The sequence below is a fragment of the Nycticebus coucang genome, chromosome 8, assembly GCF_027406575.1.
Source record: "Nycticebus coucang isolate mNycCou1 chromosome 8, mNycCou1.pri, whole genome shotgun sequence".
Classification (NCBI taxonomy): domain Eukaryota; kingdom Metazoa; phylum Chordata; class Mammalia; order Primates; family Lorisidae; genus Nycticebus; species Nycticebus coucang.
Window position 1 is genome coordinate 69,496,317 of NC_069787.1, and position 15,541 is coordinate 69,511,857.

The 15,541-nt window shown below is 37.8% G+C and overlaps 1 protein-coding gene across 2 annotated transcripts in view; it reads right to left on the minus strand.

The window, feature by feature from the left end:
- The window catches only part of TOP2B (DNA topoisomerase II beta), a 73,170-nt gene extending 62,301 nt beyond the window's left edge, over nucleotides 1–10,869 (minus strand). For both annotated transcript variants that reach the window (XM_053600779.1, XM_053600778.1), the window contains exon 1: nucleotides 10,191–10,869. In XM_053600779.1, the coding sequence (XP_053456754.1) occupies nucleotides 10,191–10,235 (45 nt within the window). In that variant the 5' untranslated portion in view covers nucleotides 10,236–10,869. The remainder of the gene's footprint in view (nucleotides 1–10,190) is intronic.
- Between the last annotated feature and the right edge of the window lie 4,672 nt (nucleotides 10,870–15,541).

The following is a 15,541-nucleotide window of genomic DNA, read 5'->3' on the forward strand; positions in this document are numbered from 1 at the left end:
TATATACAGAAAGCATTTTACAAACTTCAACACCCTTTCCTGATAAAAAATACCTAAACTAGGAGTAGAATGAAATTACCTCAGTATGACAAAATCTACATATGAAAGGCCATGTGCATTGGTGAAAGACTGAAAACTTTTCCTCTAAGATCAGGAACAAGGTAAGTATGCCCAATCAGGCCAATAGTCAACATAGTTCTAAAAGAGCATATACACAAGAAAAGGAAAGGAGGGGAGGCACCTGTGGCTCAAAGGAGTAGGGCGCTGACCCCATATACCAGAGGTGGCGGGTTCAAACCCAGCCTGGAGCAAAAATTGAAAAAAAAAAAAAAGAAAAGGAAAAACATCCAAATAGGCAAAGAAATAAAAATATATATTCATAAACGGCATGATCTTGTAGTAAAAAACCCAAAAGTTAGAAGAGAGGGAAAGGGAAAAGGAAGGGAGGAAGGAAATGAATGGAAAGAAAGGAAGGAAAGAAAAGAAGGAAGCAAAGGGAAGGGAAAGAGAGGAAGGGGAAGGGAAGGAAAGAAAAAAGGAAGGAAAGGAAGAAAGAAAAGGAAGGAAAGAAAGGAAGAAAGAAAAGGAAGGGAAGAAAGGAAGAAAGAAAAGGAAGGAAAGGAAGAAAGAAAGGAAGGAAAGGAAGGAAGGACAGACAGACTGTTACAACTAATGGATGACATCAGCAAAGTTTCAGGACATAAAATCACCACACAAAAATCAGTTGTGTAATAAAGTAATAATGACCAATCAAAAAGGAAATTAAGAAAACAATCCCATTTACTACAGCATAAAAACAGCATTTAGAAAATACCAAGGAGGTGAAAGACTTGTATGGTGACAACTATAAAACACTGTAAAATGAAAGAAAATACAAACAAATGAAAAGACATTCCATTCCCATAGATTGAAAGACTTAAAATACTATTAAAATGCCCATATTATCTGAAGTGATCTACAAACTCAATGCTATCTGTATCAAAATCCCAATGTAATTTTTTGCAGAAATAGCAAAAAAAACCCTTAAGATTCACATGTATTCTCAATCCTATATAGCCCAATTAATCCTCAAACAACAAAGAGTTCTCACACTTCCTGATTTCAAAACCTGATTTTATTACAATGCCACAAAAATCTAAGGCAGCACGGCACTGGCATCAAGATAGATATGTAGACCAAGGAAACTAATAATAGAGAGTATAGAAATAAATCTTTGTGTAAATGGCTAAATGATTTCTGACAGAGGTATCAAGACTACACAATGGGGAAAGGACAATCTTTCCAACAAATGGTAGTGGTAACCCTGAATAACGACAAGCAAAAGAAAGAAGCCAGACCCTTACTTTATACTATATACACAATTCAACTCAACATGATTAAAGATCTAAAAGTACACCCTGAAACTACGAAACTACTAGAAAAAAACATAAGGCAAAAGTTTTGGACAATGGATTTGGCAATGATTTCATCAAAATGACACAAAAAGCACAGGCAACAAAAGGAAAAGTAGACAAGTAGGACACTAAACTTAAACATTTCTGTGCATCAAAGAAAACAACTGTCAGTGAAAAGGCAACATACAGAATGGGAAAAAAACTTACAAATCAAATAAGAGATTAATATCCAAAATATATAAGGAACTTCTATAACTCATCAAGAAAATAACCTGATAAAAAGTAGACAATTCTCCAAATAAGATATAAAAATGGCCATGAAACATATGAAAAGTTACTCAACACATTAATAAACAAATGCAAATCAAAACCACAGTGACATATCACTTCACGCCTATTAAGATGGTCAGCATCCCAGCACTCTGGGAGGCTGAGGTGGTTGGATTGCCTGAGCAAGAGCAAGACCCTATCTCTAAAAACTAGCCAGGTGTTTTGGCAGCTGCCTGCAGTCCCAGCTACTTGGGAGGCTGAAGCAAGAGAATCACTTGAGCCCAACAGTTTGAGGTTGCTATGAGCTATGATGACAGGACACTCTATTGAGGGCACCAAAGTGAGAATCAGTCTCACACACACACACACACACACACACACACACACACACACACAAAAAGATGGCCATCAGGAATAACAAGTGTTGGCAAGGATATGGAGAAATCTGAAACCCCTGTACACCGTTAGTGGGAATATAAGGTGCTGTGGTTATTATGGAAGACAGAACAGAGGTTCCTTAAAACATTAAAAATAGAATTACCATCACTTTTCGGCCTTTTGGCTAAGAGCAAGTGTAAAAAACAGAATCACCGTATGATCCAGCAATCCCACCCTTTGGTGTATATCCAAAAGAATTTAAAACAGAGGGCAGTGTCTGTGGCTCAAAGGAGTAGGCGCTAGCCCCATATGCTGGAGGTGGCAGGTTCAAACCCAGCCCCGGCCAAAAGCTGCAAAAAAATAAAATAAAATAAAATAAAAAGAATTTAAAGCAGAATCTCAAAGAGAGATTCATACAAGATTCATGATGAATGCTGTTCATCACAGCATTATTCATAATACCCAAGAGGCAGGAGCAACTCAAATGTCCACTGATGGATGAATGGATAAAGAAAGCACACTATATAGGTACAATGTAATATTATGCAGCCTTCAAAAAGAAGGAAATCCTGCCACATGCTACATGGCTGAACCTCAAACACATTATGCTAAACAAATAAGCCAGTCACAAGGACAAATATTGTATGATTCCACTCATATAAAGTATCTAAAATACTCAAAATCATAGAAACAGAAAGAAAGGCTTTTCTTACTTGTCCCGTTACCAAAGGACATGAAAGAGGAGAAATTACTATTCAGTTGTTATAGAGGTTCAGTTTTACAAAATGAACTAATTCTAGAAATATGCTGCATAACACAATAAACATATTTAACACTACTGAACTCAATACTTTAAAATGGTGAAATAGTAAATTTAATGTTACACATACTTTTATCACAACTAAAAAAAGCTTGGAAAACATGCAAAATGTGTAGTTTTCTTTATCTAATTATTACCTGTAAGTTTCTCTAGGAAGAATATATAAATATTGTAAGTGTGATGATATACTTCAAAAATTTTAAGCCAAAATATTTTTCCTAAATGTCATATGACAAGTATCCAGGAAATAAAAACAGGTACAATTCTATTTAAAGTAATGAAAACAGTAATAGATAAATATTATTTATGGAATGCCATAACAGAGGTCATTGATAGAGATTTCAAATCAACTCTCAATTGTGATATTAAAATAATGTCTAAAACTTGATATAAATCTTTAAAGCTGGATGTTTCATTAAGTATGTTTATAATTACTATACTAAAAAATACTTGTGTTAATTATAATCTTCTATGGCTATAGCTTTTATAATAAAATTTATATTAGTAAAGATAATCAAGTATTTTAAAATTATATAGTCACTTATTAAAACCATACTGTTTAGGGAACAATGTTACAGAAGAGTATATATAAAACATTTTTGTCAGAAAAATATTATGAATAATATACATATACAGGAAAAAACATGAAATACACCCAACAGAATATCAATACAAACTATTTACAGGTGGTAGAAATACAGATCATTTTTATCTTTTTGACACGTTTTTCTAATTTTCTACAATGAACACAAAGGAATATGTGTTCATAAAGGAAAAGTTTATAAACCCATGTATATGAAAACATAATTAAGCTAGAATAAAAAGGAATGTTTCTACTTTTGTTTTTTGTTTTTTTTATTTTTTTATTTTGGGGGTTTTTTTTGGCCAGGGCTGGGTTTGAACCCTCCACCTCTGGCATATGGGACCGGCACCCTACTCCTTGAGCCACAGGCGCCGCCCGAATGTTTCTACTTTTGGAGGCATTGTTTATATTATTTATTCTGCAGCCCCACCTTTCTCACTAGGATCTAGCAAAAAGATAAGTAAAAATAAAATACACAAGTGAGATTGGCAGCCTCAGGAGTAGAAAGTAGAAATTAACACGGGAGTCCAATATGTTTTGATATTCCCTTGATCAATAAGTGGTAGTCTGCACTGTTTACTGGCTCTCCAACAGCAAATACAGGTTTTCTTCTGAGACATCTATAAGCGTTTCTAACAGAAACCTTAAAAAAATGGCTTCTTTCAGCTCCAGTTTAATAGTAGAAAGTTGCCCTGAGTAATGTCCAAACCACTAAAAATCAACATCTTGGGGTAAGGGAAGAGAGGGCAACTTCCTCCAATTAATAGGATGGTCCCATCCTCAGAACAAGTATAAATACAAACACTTTTGACCTTAGAAGAGAGAAGTTAAATATATCTATTTTGTCCTGTCACCCCAGCAATTATCATTACTATGTCTATCTTTAAATAAATAGCTCTTCAGTTTTAACATTGTTACTAACAATATTCATCAAGGAGAACAAGAAATTAACTTGAACAAGCACAGACCAGCAAACGCATATCTGCATATTTATAAAAGCAATCTCAATGCCACAGATGATAAAAGAATGATGTATATTTTACACATGTAAGCTAAAAGAATTATGGTCATTTTAGGCAATGAAAAGAGTCTTTCGTTTCCTCCTTTTTCTTTCTTTCTTTTTTTTTTTTTAACCTAGAGATAGGGTCATGCTATGTTGCCCAGGCTAAATTCAAACCCCTGGGCTCGAGGAATCATCTCACCTTAGCCAGCTCAGTAGCTGGGACTATAGGCACATCCCACTCACCATGCCTGGGCAAGGAGTCTTTCGATTTAACTTTTTCTTATTCTTACATGTTCACAATAATAAGATATTATATACTAAAGTAATTGCTCTCAGAACTTGATATTTAATAAAAATTAACAATGTCTTTTAAAATAACCATTTACAAGAGCATTCTAAATAAATTTGCATTTAGATTAATAGTAACTGAAAACTTAAGACTTAAGTTTATTTTGAAATTTACTGTAATGCTTTAATTTATGTGGACAAATTACCAAACTATTTTAGTAGTAAATAATTCTAGCACCCAGTGACATAGGAATCTATGAAATCAAAGCAACATTCTCATTCCCATATAAAAAGCCAATGAAAATGTAAAATAATTACCATATTAAGACAAATATCCTAACATATCTAGAAGTTGTTTTAATTCTATTCTTTGTAATTTATACATATGATGATGCCATAATTGACTTTTTCTGAAGTTCAAAAGCTGGTTGCTAAATTAAATAAGACTTTATTGGGAACATTTTAATTATAGCAAAATTACCAAAATAAATCCACATGATCTATTTTTTTATATTAATCTATCTTATAGTATTTCTGCAGTATTGCTAACTCCTAAAGAAAAGAAAAATAGATGTAATACTTATCCAACACTTCACCTTTATTAAGAATACTTCTCAGGCTAGGCAAGGTGGCTCATACCTATAATCTTAGCACTTTGGGAGGCCAAGGTGGGAAGATCCCTTGAGGTCAGAAGTTCAAGATAAGCCTGAGCAAGAGCAAGACCCCTCTATAGTAAAAATAGAAAATATTAGTGGGGCTTTGTGTCAAGCACCTATAGTCTCAGCTATTCAGGGAGGCTAAGGCAGGAGGATCCCTTGAAGTCAGGAGTTTGAGGCTGCTGTGAGTTAGGCTGATGCCAGGGCACTCTAGCCTGGGCAACAGAGACTTTGTCTCAAAAGAAAAACAAAAAAACTACTCAACCACTAGAACAAAAAGAATAAAACAACCTCTTATTTTTCAGAATAAGTATACACCAAGATCATTCTGTAAAAAGATTCCTCCATGCACAGAGTTGTCACCTGAGATATAGCAATTTAGGACAATCATCCACAGTTCCTGCTTTTCTGTGGGAGAATGAATTGCTGACAAAGAGAGGAAAGGAGATGGTTTGCCAGTTGGTATTTAAAAAGAACTGAGCCACTCATTCACATAATCGGCACAGAAAGCACACCATCACCAAGCCAACAGAGTGTAAGTGGGGGCTGGCAGCCTAGCAACAAGCCCCTTCTCTTACCTTGGGTACAAGCCCCCCAGGCTTAAAGTTAACCTTTTGTAACATTTCTTCTCTTTTTTTCCCTCCCTCCAGGCTACTATCCCATGATGTTCACTTTAACTACCCACCATGAATGGAGCAAAAAGTGAAAATCTGTCCCTCATCTATGCTCCCCCAGAAATGCCCTCCCAAACCAAGGGACAAGGAGGTAGAAGATAATGGAAAGTTAAAATAATAAAAAATGCACAGAGTTTTACTGTGAAAATAAAAAATATGCTTTCCTTATGATAAAAGAAAATACCATTGAATTTTAAAAGAAAGAGAGCAAATGAGCTCACAAACCCCTCCGAGAGTTACTACATGTCAAGCACTATGGGAATTAAGGATAATCCAAATTAATCCTTATGTAAGAGTGCTATGAAACAGATGCTATTATGATTCCTTTTTTATAGATGAGATAACTGAGGCCTGGGAAGTTGTTTTCCAAAAGTTTATAAAGCTAATATTTGAAGAAGCTGAATTATGAAAATAGGTGATCTGATTTCAATGAAGCCCATATTCTTAAACTAGTCTTCATACATATACCCAGAAAAGAAAACAATACCCCTTTGCTTTTTGTGTGAAAGTAAACATTTAGTGGAAAGATAGATAGGTATATCTCAAAAGTTTATTCTGTCACATAAAAGATGGAATATATAAAAGAGTATAAAGATGAGTTTTGTTTTTTAATGTTTTTGAAGTGGAAAGTGTATAAATGATGGTTAAGAAAACAAGTCTGGTTTAAATACCACTGTGCCTCATCCCTGTCTCTAACAATTTGTTACCTAATCTCTAAGCCAGTTTCCTTCTCTGAAAATCTTTTCCTTAGAAGGGAGTCCTATTTGCAGTAATATTTTTAAAAATATAAGAGGCTCCTTTTTTAAAGCACACTCAGTAAAATGCAAGTGTTGCCACCACCTAAGTAAATCTGAAATTACACATGAATATACTCACTTCTATCCAGAGAAGTTAATACAGTTTATTAAAATTGTATCTAAATACTGCTATTATGTTGACTTAAACATGTATCTTTAAAACATTGTTACTTGTCCTAGCAATGATATAAGACTATTCTGAAAGTGAGTATACCAATTATATAATTTAACAACTGAGATGTGATTATGTATCCAGATGGATTGTTTGTATATATTATTTGTTTGTATATATGTTGTATATATAATATTGTTTGTATATATATTATTTGTATACATTATAAAGGACATGGGGCGGCTCCTGTGGCTCAAGGAGTAGGGCATTGACCCCATATGCCAGAGGTGGCGGGTTCAAATCCAGTCCTGGCCAAAACTGTAAAAAAAAAGAAAAAAAGGACATAAACAAGGAAAATGCATGGTCTTTAGGTATTAATAATTGTTATGACAGTTACCACACATGAAAGTTATATTTTTTTAATATGTTCTATAATTCAGAGTAACAAAAATTCAAAAAAAGAAACGGATGAGTTTAAACTGGAAAATAAAATTTGGTGAGACACTGCGCTAGCCTCAAAAAGTAGTCAAGAAAAACTATAATATATTCAATACTGTACAGATTTGCTGCAACCATTAAACATAATAAAAGACCAACAACGAAACAGACTATTATTGTCTATTTACCAAAGCTTCACAAACTAAGAATTTAAGAAATTATTTGTTTTAGGAAAGTCTTTACAGCTGTTATCTACTTTAACTCAAAATACTTTCATTATGTTGATATATTTATTTTACTTTATTATAAAAATTCTGGTTAAAATACTGCAAATCAAACATACACCAAATAAATAATTAAAAGCAGAAGTTAATGCCAATCTTAAACCATTTTGCTTTGTGGTTTCCTATACTGAAAAGTAAACTTTTGCAAAGACAACATTAACAACATGCTATATTCCAACAGCAGTACATGGCATACCACCTCTCCCTATATGCCCCCATCCCCAAAAGAAGATATCAGGGACCTATTTCATTTTTACTTCTTTCTGTTATCCACAAGCAGGTGGCAACATAGCTTTAGTAAAGCAAAGTTACCATTCTTCCAAAACAGAAGAATGTGCTCAATTCTTACAAAGAAAAAAATTGCTTTTGCTCCAGCTAAAAGATATTTTATGCAAAAACAACTGCAATTATTTCGGAGTGTGCATTTCTTAAACTTTACCAATAATAACAAACATTTATTAAGCCTGCACTGTGCTAGATATGTCATCCCATTTAATTTTCAATGCAATCTTATTTGAAAGATAAGAAAACAGGCTTAAGTTTTTTGCAAAAAGTCCCACAAACTATGTGTGTTGCAAACAGGATCTGAACCTACATCAATGTAACATCAAAGCGCATAACCACCTCAGTATATTGCCTCCCATAATATTAAACCAATCTATGATTACTGATGTATATTAAGGACATAAAGATGCTTATACAACCTAACTTAAAGTAAGCATCAAATCGTAAAGCATCAATCTTAAAGAGTCCTGAAAGAGAACTTACAGGAGTGATTATCTTTCTAATAAACTTCTAATTCAACAAGATATACTCTATAAACAAAAGAATAAGTGTTTTTTTCTTCTCTTTAATGTATTTCCCATAATTAGTTTTATAATGAAAAATTTTTTAATCTGTAAGTCAATTTGAGTTTCAAATGAATTTTTCTAATGTTGAACAAGACACTCCAAGTTTGGCTAAATTTCTTATGTAAATAAGTTTCTTATTGAGCTTGAAAGAAAAATATGATTACCTAATTATCTACAACAGTAAATAACAGCACATTAAAATATTGCTATCAAATGTTAAAGGCAACCAATCCATCTGTGGAACAAAATGTTTACCATTATAGAATCCGAAATGCTCAGAGGAAACACAGGTAAGGCCTCAACACTTCCAAATAGTAAATGAGAACGCAACACAATGTGGCTGTCTAATTTCATTTTCAGATGTTTGATTTTAGTTACAGAGATGACGGCCATTAATTTTAAAAATTATCCTCTTGCATGTATGTATCCCCTCCCTCCCCAAGCCTACACGGACCACTAATTATTGTCTAACATTTTTCTCTCCTGCTTCTAGTCCACTTATACTTTCATACTACAATATTGGAGTAACACGCAAGATTTGGAGAAATTCAACAATAAAAGCCTGGCAAGTTATTTTGCAAAGTACCTTGGTATTCTGCTGTCAGTTAACACCCTTTTCCCAAGAAACACTTGTCAGTATAGACAACTGCTACTCAAGTCACCTAAACCTCATCCAAACAAAGAGAAAATGAATAATTAACAAAACCACCAAGTTAAAAGTTCCCTTAGGGTGTTTCGAAGGTGGGGTGGAGAGTAGACAGAAAAATGCAATGCTTTTTCTGTGGGATACCTACTCAATTGACAGAGCTGAGAGTTTGTGTAGGAAATGACCCTGGTCTGAACTCTGTGCTGAGCTAGTGAAATGCCGGTGAATTATCGATCTGTCGTGGGAATCCAGTCTCACAAGTTCCTCCCTCCCCTACTGCAACTTCTACTTCCCAGCAGGAACTGAGCGCGGAACTCTTCAACTCCAGGACATCTACGCAGCCCCCACCCCTTTTCACCTGAGATGCTGACGTGGGTGAGAGCTTCTTTTAATAATCCCACCCTGACAGATGGACGATGTGCAGCATTATTAACTGCTGTGAAACTCGGCCCGAATGCCCTCTCAGCTGAATAAATCTTGCTGAATTGCAGTGTAAATTGCTACAGATATCCAAATTCATACTTCAAGAGATTTGAACACCAGAAATTGTTTAGAACACACACACACACCCCTTTCAACAGGGTTTTCTTAAACCACATTTAGAGAAAGTGCTGACCCACACAGGCACACACGCATTATCCCATCCCCTCATCTCATGCCCAGCTGCCCTGGAAGAGTCTGGGAGAGCGGAAAAGAGGAGAAGCGGAGGCTACATATTATATTCATGACTTTGTCTCCCCAAAGTTTCGTGTGTACACTACACTCCTGCAGCCTGAGCCTCCGGAGAGATAAAGAGAAGAAAGAAAAAGGCTCGGGGAGCAGGGGTGGGAGAATTCTGCAGGCACAGCCCCGACGGGGCGCACATTCAGGGGACTGGATTTCCCTCTCTCCCCTCCCCCGCCCAGCTCCAACCCGCGGAATTCCTCCCCGCCACACGCCGCGAACAATGCGGCACCCGGGTCCTCGACCGCCCGCCCCAGGAGCCCCGCTACTCACCACCCAGGTCAGCGCCCCGTTGCCGCCGCCGCCCGACTTGGCCATGGCTGGTGCCTCCCGCTCACAGGCTCCGAGGCCGCAGCCGCCGCTCCCGCCTGCCTGCGCGCCGCTGGGCCCCGCCGCTCCTCACCGACCCCTCCGCTCGCCGCGTTCCTAGCCGCGCCAGCCGCCGCGCCCCATCGCGGAGACCCGGAGCGGACGTCCGGCCGAGCCCGCCGAGGAGGCCGCGCCGCCCGCTGCCCTCAAACTCGAGGCGCGGCAGCCGAGTCGCCCGGGCCTAGCACCGCGACCGAGGAGAAAGCGGAAGGCCGCTGACGGCGCCCGAGCAGCGGCTCTGCCTCCTCGCCCGCCGGTGGCGCCACGCACGCGGGGCCGAAGCCCAGAGGCGCGAGCCGTTAGGGTGTCCGGGTCCCGGGGGCGTCCGGACGTGGCAGAGACGCAGAGGCGCCTTGTCCTTCTCACAGTCCGCGAAGGCCAGCCACTCGAGTCGCCGGAGACGCCGTCCGGGTCACTGCCGCTGCCCCAAAGGCCTCCTTCGTCGGCCGCACTGCAGCCCCGGTTTCCTCACATTCACACACGGAGAGGGACAATAAACAGAGCCACCGCCGCCGCCACGGTTGCCTCCCTCTTGTCCGGCATAACACCGCACACACACATTCGCACACCGGGGAGAGAGGGAGGGCGCGGCGGCCGTCCCGGCTGTCAGTCAACGCCTTGCCGTCCAATAGGGGCCTTGTCACCGCAGCCTCTCGGCCAATCCTAAAATTCCAAGCCCCCGGAGGGGCGGGACGCGAGGGGAAAACGTCATTGCGGGTAGCAACTGAAGGGAAGACTTGGGGTTTTTTGTTTGTGTGTGTGTCTGTGGGTTTTCCATCCAAGCGAGAGCGGGGGCTGCCGTCAAGGGTCAATTGAGGGCGGCAAAGGGAAAGAGTCGAATTGGCCTTGGGTCGATTGTAATCCTCGTAGCATCATACTGTTTACTTCAACACCAGCGGGGAAAGCGGAGGCGTTCCTTTGCCTGGGGGCTCTAAAGGGTGGGGGTGGGGTGGAGGTGACAGGAAGAAGCTAGGGCCGTCCCAAAGGGAAATTATTTTTAAAGAGCGGTTGTAAACCGCAGGCAAAACGTTGTAGATCACAGGTCCAAGAAGGGCCCCGTGACCCCGGACCCCCGCCCAACAAGGGACGCGACTGTCGTCATCTGCTCAGACCTCCTCTTCTTTCTCCTTCCTCCCTCTTCTTCCTTCACTCCCAAGAGAGGATATGCTCAGTCTCCAGAAAACTGCATTTAAAGAACTTAAATAAGTGAGGCACAAGGAACGTTCCAGGGAAAGAACACAGGATGGACTGAACGTTCTTTTTCTACTCTTTGTTGACCTTTCTTCCCTGCATAATGCAGAGTTGTCACTGTCACTTTTCTCCTGTTCAGTACTGTGCCCCCTACCTCTAAGAGGGCACGCTTAATTTTTTTTAAACTGCTTTCAGTAGAATTTTCTAATGCACACTAGGGAATAATTTCATTCGCATTAAAGCTTTCTAAGAACGAAAATTACCCACACAGCAACACCAAAATGTTTGGCAGATGGGAGATGGCTTTACTTCATCCTTTTGAATGTAATTCCAATCCACAAGTATTTATTGGGCTCACACTCTGCCAGGCTGTGCCAGACTCTGCCATGGGTTCAAAATAAAAGCAGGGACCCTGGTTTCTAGCCATTTGCAATCTGGCTTGTGACACAAACTAAGAGTTCACCATCACCCAAATGAGTTTTTGAGGACATGAAGTGCCACCAAAGCATTGTGATAAGAGTTTTTTATAAAGATTTTTTATAAACGGTATTGCACCTTTGAGAAGAGGTGTTTTTGTGAACTTCCCTTCCAACTGTGCATTTCCTCTCAAGGGAAAACAAAAACGTCTAGGTCACATCTTTCAACTGCATTATGAATCCAGAGGTGGAGAACTCCAAAACATGGAAATAATTAAAACATAGTTTTTCTTAATTAGCTCTCTGGTGACTATGTAAGCATATTGGGGACTTTGGTTCAGAACAGTGAGGCCTTTCTTTACCTTGAACTTGGGGAACAAGCTTTTAAGTCAGACAGACCAGGGCCTAATCTGGACTCTGAACCTGACCAACTTAGTATCCAGAGCTTTGTTATTTAACAAAACCTCAGTCAGAACTTTGTTAAAGTGAGTACTTTTTCTCATGTACTCACTGTGACTTTTTATCTTCAAATATATATTTTATGTTTGAAAAGGGGTAATTTCAGAGGCCGTAAGTTTTTTATAATGATATATGCATTAAGTAGAAGCCAAGCTATAAAATATATTGCTCTCTCCTTTTTTAAACTTCAGTTTTCAAACAATCTTCAGCTTCACATTTTGAAGTGAATAATGTATTCAAAAGTCAAATAACAATTAATGAAAATGATGTTCATCTTTTCAACTTGCCTCATAGGTGAGGCATTATTGAGTCCTTTAGCCTTCTAAGTATGAAGAATAAATTTACACTGATAAATTTACTACTTTCATTCATAAGAAAATACTGATTCACCTAAAAGAATGGCAAGTAAAAGTTGTTGAATATAAATGCAAATCAATGTTCTAAAGGAGAGATCTGTGATGAATGGCAGAAGATGATCAAAACTATCTCAGCTATGGAAGAACTGTTAGTCTTTTTAACTGTGTGCAGCAGACTTAACACACCTTTATGATAAAATGGATTGTTCCCATCTTGAGCACAGCTTTCCCTTCTGGGGTAATGTCAAATAATTTTCATTAGAGTGATTATAGCAATAACAGCCACATTAAAAAGCTTCTGAGGCTGAGGCATATAGATTGCTTGAGCTCAGGAGTTTAAGACCACCCTGAGCAACAACAAGACCCCATCTCTAAAAAAATCGCCCATTGTTGTGGTGGGTGCCACACAGCTTTCTGGGAGGCTGAGGCAAGAGAATTACTTGAGCCCAAGAGTTTGAGGTTGCTGTGAGCTATGACCAGACAGTGATGCCACTCTACAAAGGGTGACAGAGTGAAACTGTCTCAAAAAACACAATTTCTATATCAGGTTTGTCTTGTTTTTGGATATCGCTTTATAGGTATATATTATATATATATGCATAAAGACTTAATTTCTATCCCATAGCAAGTCTCAGTCAAAATGAAAACTATAGGAATTTCTATAAACTGTAAAAACAAAGGTCGTTATTTAATCAAATATTGCTGGGTAGCTTCCATAAAGTTTATCCTAACTACTTAGAATTTTTATTTTTAGATCTTATATTGTAGCAATCAAAAATATTAATTAAATGCATACTTTATTAGGTACTAAGAACCTAGGAATTACAAAAGGTGATCAAGATTCAGTTTCTCCCCAGAGTTCACACCTATATTAATATAGTTTTTAATTTATCTTTCAGGTCCAAAAGCAATTTTACAATTATTCATTGGCTATTTAATAAACAGCTTACCTCAGGCTGGGCACAGTCTAATCCTAGCACTCTGGGAGGCCAAGGTGGGTGGATTGCCTGAGATCACAGGTTTGAGACTAGCCTGAGCCAGAGTGAGACCTTGTCTCTAAAAACAGCCAGGCGTTGTGGGGGGGCGCCTGTAGTCCCAGCTACTCAGGTGGCTGAGGTAAGAGAATCACTTGAGTTCAAGAATTTGAGGTTGCTGTGAACTATAATGCCACAGCACTCTACCAAGGGCAACAAAGTGAGACTCTCTCCAAAAAATAAACAGCTTACCTCATGAGTCAACCTGTCTTTGTACTTTATACACAGAAGGTAAGTTAATAAATTATCTAAGAAGATAGCAACTCAAAAATACGCTTCTAGATATCTGGCAAAATTTAAATAGAGTTTCCATTTAAATCATGTATTGTTTCAAAATTATGATTCAGCAGGGGAGGGAAACTAAGCTTTATGCTAGTTTCTTTAAACATTTAAAGAAGTTTATATTTTAAATTCAAACTTTTCTGCTTGTAATTTTACCTCTCCCTTCTCATTGTGTTAGTTTTTATGGATCCTTAATATATAGAAAATTGCTAGGCTAAAGACAAGAAGAAAAATCCACATGTCTGGCCTACAATAAATTCAGTAAGTGATTGTCCAAACAATGACTATTAACTGTTATGTTACTTTTTAAAAGGTACTTAAGCACCAAAGGTAACAAGTATTTGTGAATTGCTGAAGATATCAGTGATAACCATAATCCTGAGCATTATAATCTCTGGGAAGACAGATAAAAGCTAACAGTCTTTAACTTCTATGTACAATAAATATGAGATCAGTATTTGTTTTGACTTTTGTTTTACAGAATTTTATATTGGTTTTATCCAAGTAAGCTATACTGATGCTCTGGCAATATTCTACTTACATAGATAGTAGGGACATTTTCACTTATTTTACGTGGTATAGATCAATTAAAATTCAGTGTTCTTAACTATTCTACTAAACTATATATTGTGGAGAACATAATTAGCATATGCCTTATTTAAGAAAGCTGTTCTTGGCCCTTGTTAAGGGAGTCTAATAATAGGCTGGACTTTTAAAGAAGCATCATGTTCTGAGAAAACCCTGCTTTGGAAGACATTAGATGCTATCCTTCACCTACTGTTCACCAACAAAATACTACTCAGTCCTAGCATACGTATTACTAAGTTGTTTTGAAGTTTCTGGTTGCCTAGAGTCATCTGATTCTGTAACTTCATAAGTTTGTAAGACTCAGATCTAAAGAAATGAGATAGTATTGGTTTTCCTCACTCAACTGTTTCCAGTTCAGAAGAGTGGTGAACTGTAAAGGCAGTGTTGTCAAGTTGCTGTCATTCTGCAGTACATTAAAAATTTTAATTTGGGGGATATGAAGAGTGAGAAATACCTATACCAGAAGAACCTAGGAGGTAAGTTAGAAGAATTTTTGGACAAAATAAAAAAAGGCACCTGCAAATTATCTACCATAATAATTAAAAATCAGAACTCTGAAAAAACATCTTTTAGTGTGTCAATAATGAAAAAACTCACCAGTACATTATTATCTTCAAATCTGTTCATAGATTCTCCTGGATATCATATATAACTGATATCTTTGTCTATTAGCTTTCTTCTTTACATTGAGAAGACTATCAGAATGTGGAAAGAGTCAGAGGAAGACTGAGGAATGCTGACTCGGTGAGCATCCTGATTTAAATGTTGTTTAGGAAAAGGAAAAGAACAAAACCAGCCTATTCAGTAAATGGTACACCATATAGTTCTAGCTAGTCTTAGAAAGTGTCTGGCATATAGTCAGTGTTCCATAAATAAGGGTTTAAAGAATGGATTTGAGGTGTATCAAGAAGCACCTTCCAGTGAAACAT